Source organism: Notolepis coatsorum (assembly GCF_963971535.1).
Source record: "Notolepis coatsorum genome assembly, chromosome: 4".
NCBI lineage: Eukaryota > Metazoa > Chordata > Actinopteri > Aulopiformes > Paralepididae > Notolepis > Notolepis coatsorum.
The window spans coordinates 104,253,295-104,271,384 of record NC_140168.1 but is presented as its reverse complement, the minus strand read 5'-3'; the positions used below and the strand labels follow the sequence as shown (position 1 = coordinate 104,271,384).

The 18,090-nt window shown below is 41.4% G+C and overlaps 1 protein-coding gene across 1 annotated transcript in view; it reads left to right on the top strand.

Annotated features, from left to right (window-relative positions):
- Positions 1-893: 893 nt before the first annotated feature.
- The window catches only part of LOC311226634 (zinc-binding protein A33-like), a gene marked incomplete at both ends in the record, with an annotated part of 32,426 nt that continues 15,229 nt past the window's right edge, over positions 894-18,090 (top strand). Inside the window, 4 exons of the mRNA XM_084312051.1 lie at positions 894-1,289; positions 2,782-3,012; positions 3,257-3,279; positions 5,464-6,103. Coding sequence (XP_084168177.1) covers positions 894-1,289; positions 2,782-3,012; positions 3,257-3,279; positions 5,464-6,103 — 1,290 coding nt within the window. The remainder of the gene's footprint in view (positions 1,290-2,781; positions 3,013-3,256; positions 3,280-5,463; positions 6,104-18,090) is intronic.

Here is an 18,090-nt window from a genome sequence, read left to right as displayed (position 1 = left end):
ACTAGAGAGGTCGGCGTGACCACTTTACCTGGTTATAGGTGGGCGTGGCTAGGTGAATGGTAGGTGCATGAAAAGTTCTTTCAAAGAACGCCCACAGGCGCGAGCATAGTCCAATAGGCGAAGCAAGACGCTTTGCATAACATAACTAGGATTATAACCTTTGATATACAGGTGATAAACATCAGTGTTTCTACACCCCTCATTGACTGACACCCGCCTGCTCCAGATAAAACCCACAGCTCGTACTGAAGGAGTAGGACTAGCTTTAGACAAACACAGCGAAGGACTAGTGTAGAGGAGCCAAAGCTATATATTTAGGTTATGGTATTATATATGAATGTTTATATGTTTATTTTTTTATCCTTACATTGAAACGGCATTAGGAATGTTGATTGGATTTAGATAAAGTCATTGAACCGTCTTTTGTCATAATAGAACATTCTACAACATTGGTGATGATTCATAGCCGAACGTTCTAGAACATTGGTGATGTCATCGTATGATGTCATGACCGAACCGTCTAGAACGTTTGTGTATCTACTGTATATAATATTCAGCAATTCTCTCCGCCAAGTCAGTGTGCATCTTGAAACAGTGCTGAGCAGTACTGAACCGATAGACTAAACAGCATAGATTTTCGGCTTTCCAGTGTGGAGGAATTTTCTTACCTTGTAGTAGTAATGTGAATATTTAGGAAAATAGCTTTGGGACCGCTTCTGTAAAGAAAAACTTCGCTGTGGAAGAGAAATAAACCATTTGGATATTGGCCCTCATAACTAGTGATTAAACAGTGACTTCAACCAGCTGCTGACTGAATCTAAGTAAGTTTATAAAAAAAGTTAAAGTAAACTTCAGGGAGCTTTCCAGAGGAGGGAGTGTTACTGAGAGACAAAATGGCTTTGTATCATTGTGAAGAGGATCTGTCTTGTTCCGTGTGCCATGGCATCTACACAGATCCTGTCCTCTTGTTGTGTAGCCACAGCTTCTGTAAAGCCTGTCTGCAACAATACTGGAGAGACAGAGAAGACAAGAACTGTCCACTTTGTAGGAAAGTCTCTTCAATATTAGATCCTCCTTGTAACTTGGCTTTGAAGAAGCTGTGTGAGGCCTTCAGGGAGAGTAGCCAGGGAGCTCCAGCAAGTTCTGAGGTGTTCTGCAGTCTGCACACAGAAGAACTCAAGCTCTTCTGTCTGGATGACCTCCAGCCCATCTGTGTGGTGTGTCAGACCTCCAGAAAACACAAGATCCACAACTGCTGCCCCATAGAGGAAGCTTCGGAGGATCACAAGGTATGGAAAAATCATTATTATATTAATTTATTCAATCTTTTATTATACTCAATAAATACACAGAGTAAACATTGTTGTCACATTGTTAATGAATACAGAAACATTAGACAATCAGAACAATTAGATGGGATTAGATTCAGACACTGATGTTGGAGTTGATTTATTTTTGTCCACAACGTAGGAGGTGTGGGAGTCAATGTCAGTGTGGGATTCAATGTCAGCATGGGAGTCAATGTCAGTGTGGGAGTCAATGTCAGTGTGGGAGTCAATGTCAGTGTGGGAGTCAATGTCAGCATGGGAGTCAATGTCAGTGTGGGAGTCAATGTCAGTGTGGGAGTCCATGTCAGTGTGGGAGTCAATGTCAGTGTGGGAGTCCATGTCAGTTTGGGAGTCAATGTCAGTGTGGGAGTCAATGTAAGTGTGGGAGTCAATGTCAGCATGGGAGTCCATGTCAGTTTGGGAGTCCATGTCAGTGTGGGAGTCCATGTCAGTGTGGGAGTCAATGTCAGTGTGGGAGTCAATGTCAGCATGGGAGTCCATGTCAGTTTGGGAGTCCATGTCAGTGTGGGAGTCCATGTCAGTGTGGGAGTCAATTTCAGTGTGGGAGTCAATGTCAGCATGGGAGTCCATGTCAGTTTGGGAGTCAATGTCAGTCTGGGAGTCAATGTCAGTGTGGGAGTCAATGTCAGCATGGGAGTCCATGTCAGTTTGGGAGTCCATGTCAGTGTGGGAGTCCATGTCAGTGTGGGAGTCAATGTCAGTGTGGGAGTCAATGTCAGTGTGGGAGTCAATGTCAGCATGGGAGTCCATGTCAGTTTGGGAGTCCATGTCAGTGTGGGAGTCCATGTCAGTGTGGGAGTCAATGTCAGTGTGGGAGTCCAGGATGGCATGGGTGGCAAACGTACTCCATTCCGTGTGTTGAAACCGGTGCTGCAGCACAGAGTCCTCAGGGGGAGACTTACATATTTCAAGTGAAATACATCATGAATGAATGAATTAATTCCATTGCAGAAGCAGCTCCAGGCTCCACTGAAGAACTTAAGTGACAAGCTACAGGCCTTTAAAGAAAACAAACGAACATGCGTCCGCACAGCAGAACACGTAAAGGTTCACATATTCTGTATTAATGATAAATGATTTACTGTAAGGTAGCTGCACTCAACCTGCACACAGTAAGTGCCCTATTGTACATTTGTAGTCCATTGTGGGAGAGACATGATTTTTAACCCCCCTACTGTATATTTCAGTTAGTTAGATAGTAAATTATAACACTACCTTATGCATACTGCACCTTATGTGACACTCTGAATACTGTATAGTTAGTTAGATAGTAAATTATATTGACTTATTTCCTTAAACTTATTTGTTTACACTGCTTCTGTTGTTTTTACTACCTGTACCCCCCCCCCCCCATCCCCCATGCTGCTATGGTGCCTGAATTTCCCCAAGGGGATCAATAAAGGAATATCTTATCTTATTTTATAATCTCCAGGTCCAGGCCCTGCACACAGAGAAGCAGATTGAGGAGGAGTTTAAGAAGCTTCTCCAGTTTCTCCACGAGGAAAAGGAGGCCAGGGTAGCTGCACTGAAGGAGGAAGAGGAGCAGAAGAGCGAGACGATGAAGGAGAAGATTGAGGGGCTGGATAAAGAGATCTCAACCCTTTCAGACACAATCAGAGCCATAGAGCAGGAGCAGAACGCTGAACACGTCTCCTTCCTGCAGGTCAGGACTGGTCTCTCTTCAGTTCATAGGGAATGATGCTGAGGATGTTTAGTACACTGTAAAAACTGGGATTGGGGTTCATTCATATTTATTAAATAAGTATTAGTAACCTATACATAATAAAAATAGAATTGCATTTTACACAGTTTTAGTTGAATACAATTAGCTGATAGTTTAAAAGTGACCAGATGAGGCTCAGTTCTTACAGTGTAGTGTTTAACTTGATCTGTCTTTACCTCCATAGAACTACAAGACCACACTGAAAAGGTAAGTGATTTACCTCTCTTTTTGTCGTTCTCTTTCTCATCTCTATCTCTTTCTATCTCTCTTTTTCTCAATTTCTCTCTCTCTTTCTATCTTTCTCTCCTTTCTCTCTCTCTCTCCTTTCTCTCTGACTCTCTTTCCCTGACTGCTCCCATGTTAACCCTTTCACCGCCGCACTACCAAAACGGTTAACCCTTTCACTGCGACAATACAGAAGGTTAACCCTTTCACTGCCACACGTCAGCCGGTTAACCCTTTCACTGCCACACGACAGAAGGTTAACTAGGCGACCGTCGGTTGTGTGATAGTAAAGGGTTAACCTTCTGTTGTGTGGCAGTGAGAGGGTTAACGGGTGTCGCTGTTCACACCGGCCACGGGCGGTACGCACACACAGACACACACATGCGCGCGCGCGCAGTACTGTATATGAATGAATGAATGACATAATAATATATATAGCCTACGGCGGGCGTAATGAATGAACACAGTATGGCTTATTATTCCATAAGCCTATAGGCTACTGTTCATTCGTAGGCACACACAAGACTTGTTATGGAATATGAATGCAGTCTATTTCCACCGATTAGCTTTAGTTCTTATTTATTTATCCACTGTCATTTCAGTGTTGGTGTATAGGCTATATAGTGTATTTCAATATAAGTTTAATTGATTAATGATATATTCGAAGGAATGCAGGTTTATAGCTATATCAACCCCCTCCAATGTACAGTAAATTACCAAGTATGGTTTTGTCAATATTCCAATGTACAGTTTTGCTTGTATAGTGTAAGTCTATCCCCCACCCATCCCTACCCAACCTCCTCCAACAGTTTCTACGTCAAATGTACTCTCTTTTCTGGACTCTTTTTGTATCACAAACAGTACTGTATTTTCAAATCTGGTATGTCATAAATGTATAGATGTAGCAGTACTGTCTATCTGTGTCATGTGTGTCATATATGTTATGATGAATTGAAAATGGGGGACCCTGATGTAAACAAGACGAAATTCTTTCTCTGGTCTGCATCCCCTTATGTAATTGAGCTGTACTGTACTGTACCCATTCTGCAATCTGTTAATAAAGTTTTCAATCAATCAATCACTCAAACAAAGGTCTGTCCCATTGTATACCAATCAATGGGATACATTGCATGTTGACCTGCATTCTTTCAAATGTATATAATTAATCATTAAAACAGATGTGTAACAAATAAGAAATACAAATTCCACAGAAGGCATTAAATTATTATTATGTTCAATCATTTCACAATAATTGCATAATTGTGTTTGAATATCTGAGTAATTATTTGCCCAAAATAGCTGGTTCAGATATGGTTAATCCAGCTGCCCTGTGATCAGATGAATCCATATTATTTATTTTTCCGACATCAAATTCGTAATTTCTTATCATACAAATATTGTCATATTTATTTTAATGATGATTAAGTAATTAATTCCAAGGAGGCCTGTAGCGTTGACGTGAAGGAATCACTATGAGAACACAGTCTGTCAAGTTATAATAACATTTTAAATTAGTCAATCAATCATGAGATTTGATCGTGGGCTGAGAGCATATTTAAGTGTGCTCCTCAGCACTCTTAGATCTGCTCTCAAATAAGATCTCAGGAAAATTTGAAGACTCCCACTCCCAGCCCTAATATGTCTTAAATAGGCCGAAATAAGACGAAATATTTTGTCGTAACTTCGTTCGAGAATGAGACCCAGTCTCTTTGCTCTCTGTCTCTCTCTCTCACACTCGCTCTCTCACTCTCTCTCTGTCTGTCTCTCTCTCTTTATTTTGCTCTCCCTCTGTCTGTCTGTCTCTCTCTCTCTCTCCCTCTCTCTCTCACTCTCTCTCTATCTCTCTCTCTCTCTCTCTCTCTCTCTCTCTCTCCTTTTAAATTTTCATCTCAGATTAAAGATGCTGTTGTAATTGATAGCACCTTTAGATGATAGATGATCTGGATGATGTGACTAAAGTTGAGAGGGTAGTGGAATGTACAATAGTATGTATGTATGTGTATTTATTGTGTATTGTGTATTTATTGATTGAGTGGAAATGATTGTATATTAGAAACATGATGAAGAGATGGAATACAGTTATTTTTATGGAAATCAATATCTCTCTCTTCTCTGCGGCTCTGAAGCTAAGCCCACAGCAGGACTTACTCTTGAATGTTCTTCCAGAGCTCAGTGCAACCTGCCTCGTCCACAGCTGGTCTCAGGAGCGCTGATAGACAAGGCCAAACACCTGGGCAACCTAACCTTCTCTGTCTGGGAGAAGATGAAGGAGAGGGTCAAGTTCACTCCGGTCACTCTGGACCCAAACAATGCATCACCCTGGCTCTCTATATCTGATGATCTGACCAGTGTGAGACACACAGACACAAAGCAGCAGCTCCCTGACAACCCAGAGAGGAACATTAAGTATACCATTGTTCTGGGTTCTGAGAGCTTCAGCTCAGGAGAACACAGCTGGGAGGTGGAGGTGGGAGACCATCCTCACTGGACTATAGGTATAGCTAAAGAGTCATTTGACAACAAGAGAGAGAGGCTAGAGGTATCACCACAACATGGTATCTGGGCTCTACGTTATAGGAGTGGTAAGTACAGGGATGGTCTGGTGACCCTCACAGTGAAGAGGAGCCTCCAGAGGGTCAGAGTACAGCTGGACTATAACGGGGGGAAGCTGTCCTTCTACGACCCTGAAGACATGACTCACATCTGCACTCATAAACACACCTTCACTGAGAAACTCTACCCATACTTCAGTATAGGACTGGCTGGTGATGCCAAACACCCTGATATAAACATCTGCCCATCAGAGGTGTCTCTCTCTGTGATATAGTCATGACAGTGAGGTGTGTGTGTGTGTGTGTGTGTGTGTGTGTGTGTGTGTGTGTGTGTGTGTGTGTGTGTGTGTGTGTGTGTGTGTGTGTGTGTGTGTGTGTGTGTGTGTGTGTGTGTGTGTGTGTGTGTGTGTGTGTGTGTGTGTGTGTGTGTGTGTGTGTGTGTGTGTGTGTGTGTGTGTGTGTGTGTGTGTGTGTGTGTGTGTGTGTGTGTGTGTGTGTGTGTGTGTGTGTGTGTGTGTGTGTGTGTGTGTGTGTGTGTGTGTGTGTGTGATATAGTCATGACTATATTGGGATCTGGTCACCCTAGTTTGTGTGTCTATGTTTGTGTGTTTCTATGTGTGTGTGTGTGTGTGTGTGTGTGTGTCTGTGTGTGTGTCTGTGTGTGTGTGTGTCTATATCTGTGTGTGTGTGTGTGTGATATAGTCATGACTATATTGGGATCTGGACTTCATTAAGCTCTTCTGTCTTGTCTGATGATGCATACATTGTAGTATCATCGGCGTACATAACCATACATGTATTTTCTAATACCCATGGCAAATCATTTGTAAAAATGGCGTAGAAGAGGGGCCCCAGGCAGCTTCCCTGTGGAATTCCACACTGTAGGGATTTAAAGTTGGACAGGGTACCATTAAACACAACACATTGATGTCTGTTACATATAGCATTACATAAAGATAGCTTTTTATCCAGTTAACAGCTGCAGTTCTGAATCCATATGCAGTTAGTTTTATGAGCAGCAACTCATGATCTATGAGGTCAAAAGCTGCACTGAAATCCAGTAGTACAGTACCCACCATTCGCTTCCTGTCAATTTGTTGTAGCCAGTCATCTGTTAATTGTGTTAAAGCTGTACATGTAGAATAACCCTCCTTATATGCATGTTGGAATTGAGAATTTATACTGTTTTCTGAGAGGTAATCCTGAATCTGTTTAAAAACAACACCTTCCATGATTTTGCTTAAAACTGGCAAGATACTAATAGGTTGACTATTTGCTCCATTAAAAGGCTGTTTAGCATTTTTTGGAAGTGGAGTGACCTTAGCTATCTTCCACATTTGAGGAAAAACACCCTCACTTAGACATAGATTAAAAATATGACACAGTGGCTTTGCTACAATTCTGGCTGCCAGCTGGAGCAGTTTACCATCTAAGTTATCATGACCACAAGGTTTGTCACACTGTATGGACAAGAGAAGCTTTTCCATTTGCTCTAGATTTATATCCATAAAATCAAATTCACATTTTTTTGTATGCATAATATGCTGTTTAATTATTGATTCAGACAGCTTACCATCCACTGGCAGCATTTGATTCCTTATCATCTCCACCTTATCAATAAAATAATCATTAAAATGATTGGCTATATCTCGAGGTTTGGTAATAAATCCACCAGCTGCTTCTATAAACGAGGGCATCGTATTTGTTTTATTATTTCCCATGACCTCATTTAAGGTTCTCCATAACTTTTTGCTGTCACCTTTAATTTCTTCAAACTTGGATTTATAGTATTGTTTTTTCTTCTGTGTATTCATTTTCGTGACTTTGTTTCTCAGAAAACGGTAGGCCTGCCAATCATCCGAGCCACCGGATGCAATAGCATCCTTTTTCAATTGATCCCTCTCTTTCATACAGCTTCTCAACTCCAAATCAAGCCAAGAGGCTTTAGTTGTTTTGACTGTTAATTTCCTCATAGGGGCGTGTTTGTCACAGATGGATGAGAACAGTTTCATAAATAATTGTAAGGCATTCTCTGTACTCGTTAGTTCAGTCACATTATCCCATTGTATCTCGTTCAAGTCTTCAACAAACACATTTTCATTGAAATTATTGTACATTCTCTTGTATATAACTTTAGGCCCAGCTTTTGGCACCTTAGTTTTCCTTGCTACTGCAATGATGTTATGATCACTAAAGCCTACTGGCACAGATACTACTTTTGAACACATCTCCACAGAGTTTGTGAAAATGTGATCAATGCAAGTTGAAGATCTTCCTGTGCACCTGACGTTAACTGGTTGGTGCATTCACAATCTGTGATAGATTGCATACATTGGCCACATCACTTAATTTCTTTTTTAATGTACATGTTTTGGAGAACCAGTCAATATTAAGGTCTCCAACAAAATATATTTCTCTGTCAATATCAGTGACTATTTGTAGCATCTTGCATATATCTTCAAGGTACTGTATGTTTGAGCCCGGTGGTCTATAGCAGCAGCCTATTAGAACTGGTTTAAGGTGAGGTAGATGAACCTGTAGCCATAGCATTTCCACACCAGGTGCACTTAGATCTATTCGTACTTTGACAGGTATATGTTCTTGAATATAAAAAGCAACACCTCCTCCATGCTTATTTCTATCAAGCCTGTATAAATTATACCCCTGTATTGCAACCTGATTGTCATCTATTGATGTGTCTAGATGTGTCTCAGATAGGGCTGTAATATGTAAAGCATTTTCAAATAGGACAGAACTCAGTTCTTGTACCTTGTTTTTTAGACTACAAATATTTAGATGGGCAATTCTTAGTCCCTTCTTTGGTAGTGTCACGTTTTAGACTCAAACGTGAAAGATGTAGAAGATACTTAAAAATATAAGAGATAAAACACTTTTGAAGGTATTTATTATAAAAAGTTTAATATAAAAGTGAATAAGCAAAGTATTTATACAAGGTGAATATATAGCAAGGTACAATTTGAAATCTAGATTGTTACAACCGGCCGGTTGAGTATATAAAAGGAAGGATAAAAGTCAAGTCATTGTGCGTCAGTCCAGCAGTCTCGTCCGTCCCGTCCAGTCAGTCCAAGCAGAAGAAGTTAAAGAAGTGAAGTCCAGTCTCTTCTCTGTCAGGGTGTTTTATTGGTCCCCCAATCGACCAGTGTGGTTGTGGTGGTCGTCCTGCGTGCACGTTGTGTGTCTGTGTGTATTGGTCAGTCAGTATGTCCGCCGTGCATGAGTGCATGTAACGGACATTTACGTGTAAGTTTGTGCATGTGTGTCTCAATGATAACGATCTGTGATTAATGGAGACTGGAATATTTGACCACTGGATGACCTGGTCGTATATTATTCGGCTTGTGGCATCTTGTTAAATTATGTGATCCGGCTTATCTGGTGCCGGTGAGTGCAAGGGTGTGTGTGTGTGTGTGTGTGTGTGTGTGTGTGTGTGTGTGTGTGTGACAGTGAGAGTGAGTGAAGGGGGAGGGCTGTGCTGTCTAGTGGAATGTATCAGTGTGTCTCCTGCAGTATTATGGAGAATCACTATGTGGAATTTAGTAATTATTTAACAGTAGTTGTAAAGTCATTATGATCTGGTCACCCTAGTTTGTGTGTCTATGTTTGTGTGTTTCTATGTTTGTGTGTTTCTATGTGTGTGTGTGTGTGTCTGTGTGTGTGTCTGTGTGTGTGTCTATATCTGTGTGTGTGTGATATAGTCATGACGGTGAGGTGTATTCGTGTGTCTATGTTTGTGTGTATGTGTGTGTGTGTGTGTGTGTGTGTGTGTGTGTGTGTGTGTGTGTGTGTGTGTGTGTGTGTGTGTGTGTGTGTGTGTGTGTGTGTGTGTGTGTGTGTGTGTGTGATATAGTCATGACTATATTGGGATCTGGTCACCCTAGTTTGTGTGTCTATGTTTGTGTGTTTCTATGTTTGTGTGTTTCTATGTGTGTGTGTGTGTGTGTGTGTGTATGTGTGTGTGTGTGTGTGTGTGTGTGTATGTGTTTGTGTGTCTATATCTGTGTGTGTGTGATATAGTCATGACGGTGAGGTGTGTTCGTGTGTCTATGTTTGTGTGTATGTGTGTATGTGTGTGTGTGTGTGTGTGTGTGTGTGTGTGTGTGTGTGTGTGTGTGTGTGTGTGTGTGTGTGTGTGTGTGTGTGTGTGTGTGTGTGTGTGTGTGTGTGTGTGTGTATGTGTGTGATATAGTCATGACAGTGAGGTGTGTTTGTGTGTCTATGTGTGTGTGTGTGTGCGGGACCGATCCCACTTCACTTCCCTTCCTCTGGCTCTACCGCCTGGCAGGTATTACCTTAAAGAGATTAAGTAAGGTATTACTTACCTTAAAGAGATTAAGTAAGGTATTACTTACCTTAAAGAGATTAAGTAAGGTATTACTAACCTTAAAGAGATATTTCACTTTAGTTTCACTAGTTTCCTCGGTCTTCCCTCCACACCTCCAGGAACGGTGCTGTTGACAGAAGACGACTTGAGGTTCTACTAAAGTGAAATGTCCCTTTAAGCAGTAACTATCTCATCACAAACAAGGATGTATCTTATTTGTTTTAGGACAGAGGAGGTGATTGTCTTGTGATTTTACCGAAAGAGTTCATAAATGTGCCCTTTTTTCCCCTACGGCTGAGCGATATCGACGCCATCGAGGTCAGAGGTCAGAGTTGAGACGCACCGTTTGACCCCCACGTGTTGGGGGGGGGGGGGTACTGCGGTTAGATACATGTAGTGGAAACACTGGTGTCTGTTAGAGCGTGTGTAACGCATTGTTGGGAAAGTTCACTTTCTACATGAACTAGTTCAGTTCACAGTTCACAAATTTTAAAATGAACTAGTTCAGTTCATAGTTCATAATAAAAAATTTTGAACTAAAGTTCATGGTTTCAAAAATTTACTAATTTATAATTTATAGTACTTTTTTCAATACGTTGCTGCAAGCTATTATTTGTCAAATATATTGCCACAACCCATAGAACCACAGAATACTGGCATTTCCATAACGCTTTGCTGCCGCCCATTCAGTCCACTAGTAGCAGCTGCAGCTTTCATCTCTACAGTATATTTTCCAAAACATGAGGAAAAATGTGCTGCTTGAATGGTCATTATTAGTATAATAATCTAAATATACTTAAAGTGCCAAAAGAGAAAGTAGTCATTGTGCAAACATATAACATATAAACATGTGCCGACATAACTCTGTACGAACACAACACGAGGTAGGAACCAGGCTGAGGTAGGAAACCAAGGTTGTACCTCAAAGTTCAATATTCAAAGTGCAAAACATTTACTGACTTTAACTAAAACTCTTTTAAATGCTCATACGCTGACGCTGTAGAGTCTGACTCTGAGCGAGTGCAGAGCCTTCTAAAAGTGCAAGTGCTGCCAGAGCGGTTGCCAGATTGGGTGGCTTTTCCGCTTTATTTTGAAGCCTGTTTATGGTGTGTTTTAACTGGGTTTTCGGCTGAAAGGCATATGAAATCTGGCACACTTTTGAACGCCGTTATAATATAGTGCTGAAAATGAACGCTCTTTTGAACGCTGTTATACAGCGCTGAGAATGAAATCGTTCTCAATTACGTTCATCTAGCGGGAATACAGTACGCTCAGTTCACGTTCGCCAAAAATACGAATGCGTTCACGAACGATCGTTCATTGAACGGGTTCAGGTACATCACTGTGTACAGTAAAGTTATTTTTACAGTAATACAATTTTTTACAAGCAAGAACAAGAGCTAAGAATAAATGTAAAGTGCACACTAAAGAATTAAAACAAATAAACAACTTAGCTAATATCGTAATATCGAATAGTGCTTTCTTGGCTCTAAGTCATATTACCAAAAACTGTAGCACGGCGGAGGAAAGAAATCCATGAGAGTTTGGTTATTTCCCAGATCTGGTTTATTCAAAGTCCAAAAGGTATACAAGAATGATCTGGTTCAATCAATGAAAACGCAATGATATTAGTGGAACAAAGCACTATGCCGCCAGTCACTAATATCAGACTAATAAAAAGTAGTTTAAGAGTAACAATCTTTAATGGAGCGTCGGTTGTGGATTCTTTGTTGTCAGGGCGACAACGGCGTCTTTGTTCTCGTGGAAAAACGTCTCAGGCAGGTCCCTCCTCCGTTCGGCGGTGCATACAAGATTCAAGAGCTTCTTTTCGTCTCCTTCGGTGCAGGCTGTCTTAACAGCTAAACCCCGCCCCTGAGCGAATGTCGACCTGGTTCGTCAGGGGGCGGATCTCTACGTCCTGATTGGCTAAAGCTCATAGCGGCCATTTTGGATTAGGGTCGGCGGCCATCTTGATTCTTAAAGGGGCAAGTTGCATCTATTTTAAGGGAAAGAGTTACCTTTCTAAAGTTTAACGTTTAAAGGTACAGTATTTGATTTGACTAACTGAAGAATTTGAGATTAGTTATCACTTGACTGAGACAGTTAATTCAAGTCCTTTCCTGAATTCTATGGCCTTCTAGATACCAAATTAGACCTATTTGTTGGTTTTAAAACAAACTGTTGCATTATAATAGTCTATAATCTTATCTTGGAAGTTAGTTTAGTTTTCTAAGTAAGTTACACATGTTTTGCCAACGTAATCTTCTATTTTAAACTATATTACTGGCTTAATTAACTTTAGCAATGGTTGATACGTGTCTGGTTTAGTCTCATCTTAATCAATACACTGTTTTATAACTATTGAGACTAGTTTCCATACTGAAATACTTATTCGTTTTGGTTGCCGTTTTTCCCAACTTAAGACAAATTGCTCCTGTGTTTAAATGTAACCAGGGCTTATTTAAGAGCCTTCCTGTCCCCCACTAATGTGAGACCAGCTGGCTCTTTTGTTCTAGAGCCCCCAACTGGCTCTACTCAAACAGTTCTTATCTTTTACAACCGGCTGTTGAGTAGCCTATTGTGGGGGTCTGGCTATCGTAAACAACACTATCTGTTCAGATGCTATTTTTAGCTTTTAGTAGAAGCCTGGGAAACCAGATGAACTATTCAAATGCTAAATTACTTTGTCCCAAGGCCTAAAATATGTTTCCAGGGTATTTACAGTTGCGGGGCCAAGGGACGTGGCCGTAATTAAATCACTCTTTTCAGAGCTATGTGCAAATTAAGGGCGGTTTCATTTTGTGATTCCCCACCTCTCCCCTCCGGGGGAGGTGAGAAATCACTTGACCCCAGAGCCTCTATTTTAAAGCCCAACCTCTAGGTTAAACCCTACTGATCAATTATGGGTAGTTTACATCATTGGTATATAATTTCATTATTTATTTTTTTCCATTTGACACCGGAAATGCCACTCTGAAAGAGTTAAAAAGGTCCATGCACGAATAACATGCACGCGCGAATCAAAAAAGCTTATCAAACGCCGACGTCACAACACGTGTGGCTTGCATATTAATGAGCCGAATCTAATGTTGCTTTTCCACTAAAATAAAGTACTCAGTTTGTCTCCGTGTGGGGAGGCGGGGCTGCTGGTGATCAGCATGAGAGCTCCAGAAATGTCACGTGAAAAACTGCAGACCACTGATTGGTCAGAAGAGAGACGCGTCACTGTTTGGGGAGTCTGAACGAAAACAGAACGCCGCCATCTTTAATGTCTCGCGTAGGATGTCTTATGTATGTTTGCAGCAAGAAACAAGTGCAATAAAAAAGGATACAGTCACTGTGTATTCTGCCTCATTTATTGATGAAACAACCGACATCAACACAATTTGCCACCGAGCGGAGAGTTTAGTCTGACAAAAAGATCGCTGATTAGTTACGATTGTTGTTGGGGGTTAGGGACGTAACGTTAGTTAGCCTAATGCTAACGTTAGCAGATAGACACGAGAGGCTATCTGTGTAGAATAGACACAATGAGGTAACGTTAGCATAATAGACACAACGAGAGTCTGGTTAATGTTGTTATTGATTGATTGAATGAAAACTGTGTTTTACTCTGGCTTGCCAAGCTCATCATAGCCCCTTTCATGACTGATGCACCGAGTGAAGCTTGTGGACTCGACAACAGCGGCGGCCGCAGGGCGCCGGAGCCCGCAGCGCTAGTTAGCTTATAGCTATCGTGTAACACTAGCCTTTGCGGGCTCGGGCGCCCTGCGGCTGCCGCCGCCGTCACGTCCATGGGCCCCCCGGCAGGGCACCCGTGGGGACGGGTCGGGGTGTACAGAGAGGAGAGAACCATTTTGGGTCGGCCGTTCATGCCGGCCAGCGAGCCGGATGTCGGGATATGTTGTTAGCACAATAGCTACCAAGCTAAGCTATGTTATCTACTAACGTTATAAACACTATGTGTACAACGACACAATGATTTACATTATTACAAATATGGTAACGTGGTTGTGGCTTTTACAAATAGTGGTTAGCTTTAGAGATGGATGGATGGCTATAATCACGGAGCAATAGTGAGGTGAAACAGATACATTTCCATTCGGCTAGTAGTAGCAAGCATATATCTATGGTAGCAAGGCTCTCTGCCTGCCACTAGCTGTGTGACTCTCAGCGCCCCCTGGTGAGCCCCCTGTTGTCCTGCACCTGTTGTGACGACATTACACGCGCACGTTATGAAACCATTGATTAAAATATGCACGTGCGTGGTGATTGTGTTGGGCAGACAAAATGTTTGATAAAAACGCTAAAACTGGGTCAATTTCAATACTTTTTTTTCCCCTTCTTCATGAAAGCCACTGTTGGCCTAGTCCACATTGTTTATTGAACAAAAATACAACGTGGAGGTTGACCTTTAACCACCAAAGTGACTTCTAGAAGATCTTAATAATCTCTTTGGGGGAAAAGCAGAACACATATAAATAACAGAGTGAATCTTATTGAATAACAGCAGAATACAGTATTGCTTTAACCTCTATGTTTACCCAGTGGAACTACAGGTCACGTTTTTCTATACCTCCTTACCAAATAGAATTCCGACCAGTAGCTAAAGATTCTTTTGGGAATTACATGTTGATGCAGAAATATACCACACTAACACAATAATAATAATAATAATAATAATAATAATAATAATAATAATAATAATAATAATAATAATAATAATAATAATAATAATAATAATAATAATAATAATAATAATAATAATAATAATAATAATAATAATAATAATAATAATAATAATAATAATAATAATAATAATAATAATAATAATAATAATAATAATAATAATAATAATAATAATAATAATAATAATAATAATAATAACAATAACAAACAATAAAATAATGTGCAAATTTGCTTTCAAAGAAAATTAAGAAGAAATGTAAAGTGCACACTAAAGAATTAAAACAAACAACTTAGCTAACAATCAATAATAATAATAACAATAACAAACAATAAAATAATGTCCAAATTTGCTTTAAAATTAAATTATGTATTGTAAAATATGTTACACATATATAATCAAAATATAATATGCTAAATAAACAAACAAATAAATAAAAATTACAAATTCACATTGTCTCAAGAACTATTTACATTCCACTCCCTATCATCACACTTCAAGGTTAGCCTGTAGCTCCTACTGGTTTCCATATACAGTGCAATCCTTCTGGCTGTCCTCGCTGCAAAGTCATCAATCACGGGATGTGTATGAAATATGAATATGAAGCTAAAAGGAATCCATGGGAAATGCAGTTGTACATTATTACTACAGTATTGAACTGAAAGACCCTCCAGTTAGAACCCCCCCCCCCCCCCCCCCCTTGTCTCTATTCTTATTTTTTTTTATCATCTTCTTTGTAGTACAAACTCTTGTGTTTCTCAGTAGGTGTAGTTTCTACAGAGCGGCAGGCGTGTCTCTGATGCAGTGCAGAGGTTCACTGGTGACACCAAACTGGAGCTTGTTCAGTCTTTTGGCGCCACCTTGTGGCCATATTGTGTGTTTTTGTTTTGTTTGAGCTTCAGTATAAACAAGACTTCTATCTGATCAGAGGTGGTTAAAACATCATTCTGGAATAATACTAAAGTTATTCTCTGGCTCCAGAACGTCTCTGAGGATGGGATCTTTAAAAAAAAAAATTATATTGAAACATGGATTTTCCAGTTAAAGATATTTTTCCTAGTATGGATGTTGTTAGCATTATGTAGCTTGAGGCTCTGAGCAGTGTGTTGTATAGCATGCCTCTTCATCATCCCCAGAAGATACCACATCCTCTTCATCACCACCACCACCCAGCGTTAACCCTACTGATCAGTGTAATATTGAAAAATAACACCATCCCTCTTAAAGGTGCTACTAGCCACTAGATGGTGCTATAGGTAACATTCAGCCACTAGATGGTGCTATAAGTAACATTCAGCCACTACATGGTGCTATAGGTAACATTCAGCCACTAGATGGTGCTATAGGTTACATTCAGCCGCTAGATGGTGCTATAGGTAACATTCAGCCACTAGATGGTGCTATAGGTAACATTCAGCCACTAGATGTCACACTAGAGCACCAGCGTGTCATTTACCCAATCGGTGCATCCACGTGGGGATATGGGAAGTAGGGAGGGGATACATGCGACATGTAAACAACATACATTGTGGACCTGCCAAGATTTTTTAAATGATACAAATTCACAAATCAATAATTATTTGAGGGGGGGAAAGCGATATTTTATAAAAGCTCTGGATGTATTATTAGAAAAAAAGAAAAAAAGAATAGTCTACATACTGTACACATTTTATCTATAGCAGCTTTAAGATTCTAACCGTTTCAAATTAACAAGGTGACCGTGTTAAGCCTTAAGGTCCCCCTATAGGGTGACCCTGCTTTTCTTTATTTTCAAGATGTCTACCATCATCCCTGTACCGAAGAAACCTTCCCCAACATGTCCAAATGACTACAGACCGGTGGCACTCACCTCTGTGGTCATGAAATGTTTCGAGTGGCTGGTCAAGGACCACATTTGTGCCTCCCTCCCCAGTGATATGGACCCTATGCAATTTGCATACAGGACAAACAGGTCCACCGACGACGCGGTCTCCCAGGTACTGCACAGCACCCTCTCGCACCTTGACCGTCAGAAGGGGGGCTATGTGAGACTGTTGTTCATTGACTACAGCTCAGCGTTCAACACCATAGTCCCCACCAGACTGGTGGACAAGCTGATCGAGCTAGGTCTGAGCTCCGCCCTGAGCGCCTGGGTACTGGACTTTCTGAGCGAAAGACCCCAGGCGGTCAGGGTGGGGGGTCAGACCTCCAACACCATCACCCTGAGCATCGGGTCCCCCCAGGGCTGTGTTCTGAGCCCCCTGCTGTACTCACTCTACACACACGATTGTGTGGCCAAGTTCAGCTCCAACTCCATAGTGAAGTTCGCAGACGACACGGTGGTGGTGGGGCTGATCTCGGACAATGACGAGAAGGCCTACCGGGAGGAGGTTGAGGTACTGGAACGCTGGTGCCAGGACAACAGCCTGCTCCTGAACATTGGTAAAACCAAGGAGCTGATCGTGGATTATAGGAGAGGACAGCAGGAGACGCACACACCACTGATGATTAACGGGGCTACCGTGAACAGGGTGAGCAGCTTTAAGTACCTGGGGGTCCACATCTCAGAGGACCTGACATGGTCAACACACATAGACACAGTAGTAAAGAAGGCGAAACAGCGCCTCTACCACCTGAGACAGTTAAGGAAGTTCAGAGTATCGGGGAATATACTCCAGTCCTTCTACTCAGGAGCTGTAGAGAGCATCCTGACCGGAAACATCACTGCCTGGTATGGAAACAGCACGGCACAGGACAAGAAGGCCCTACAGAGAGTGGTGCGCTCAGCCGAGCATACCACAGGTATTGCACTACCTCCCCTGCAGGTTCTATACAACAAGAGGTGCAAATCCAGAGCCTGCAGAATAATGAAAGACCCCCACCACCCCAATAACAGCTTGTTTCAGCTGCTGAGGTCAGGCAGACGCCTGCGAACCCCAGCTACTAGGACAGAGAGGCTTAGCTTCTTCCCCCAGGCCATCAGAGTCCTGAACAATGAACATTGAGTACCACAGAACACCATCCACACATAAGCACACATGAGCACACACACGACACGCACGCTGTGCCCGCTCACACACTAGCAGCCACTTTAACACTTCAACATGAGCGGGCACACACTCATGCGCACACACTCACACTTATTGACAAAAGGAAAAGCCACTTTAAATCAGTATTAGCAACAGTAACAGTGTATTGCACTACCAAAGCTACCTAGCATGTCCTATATGCTC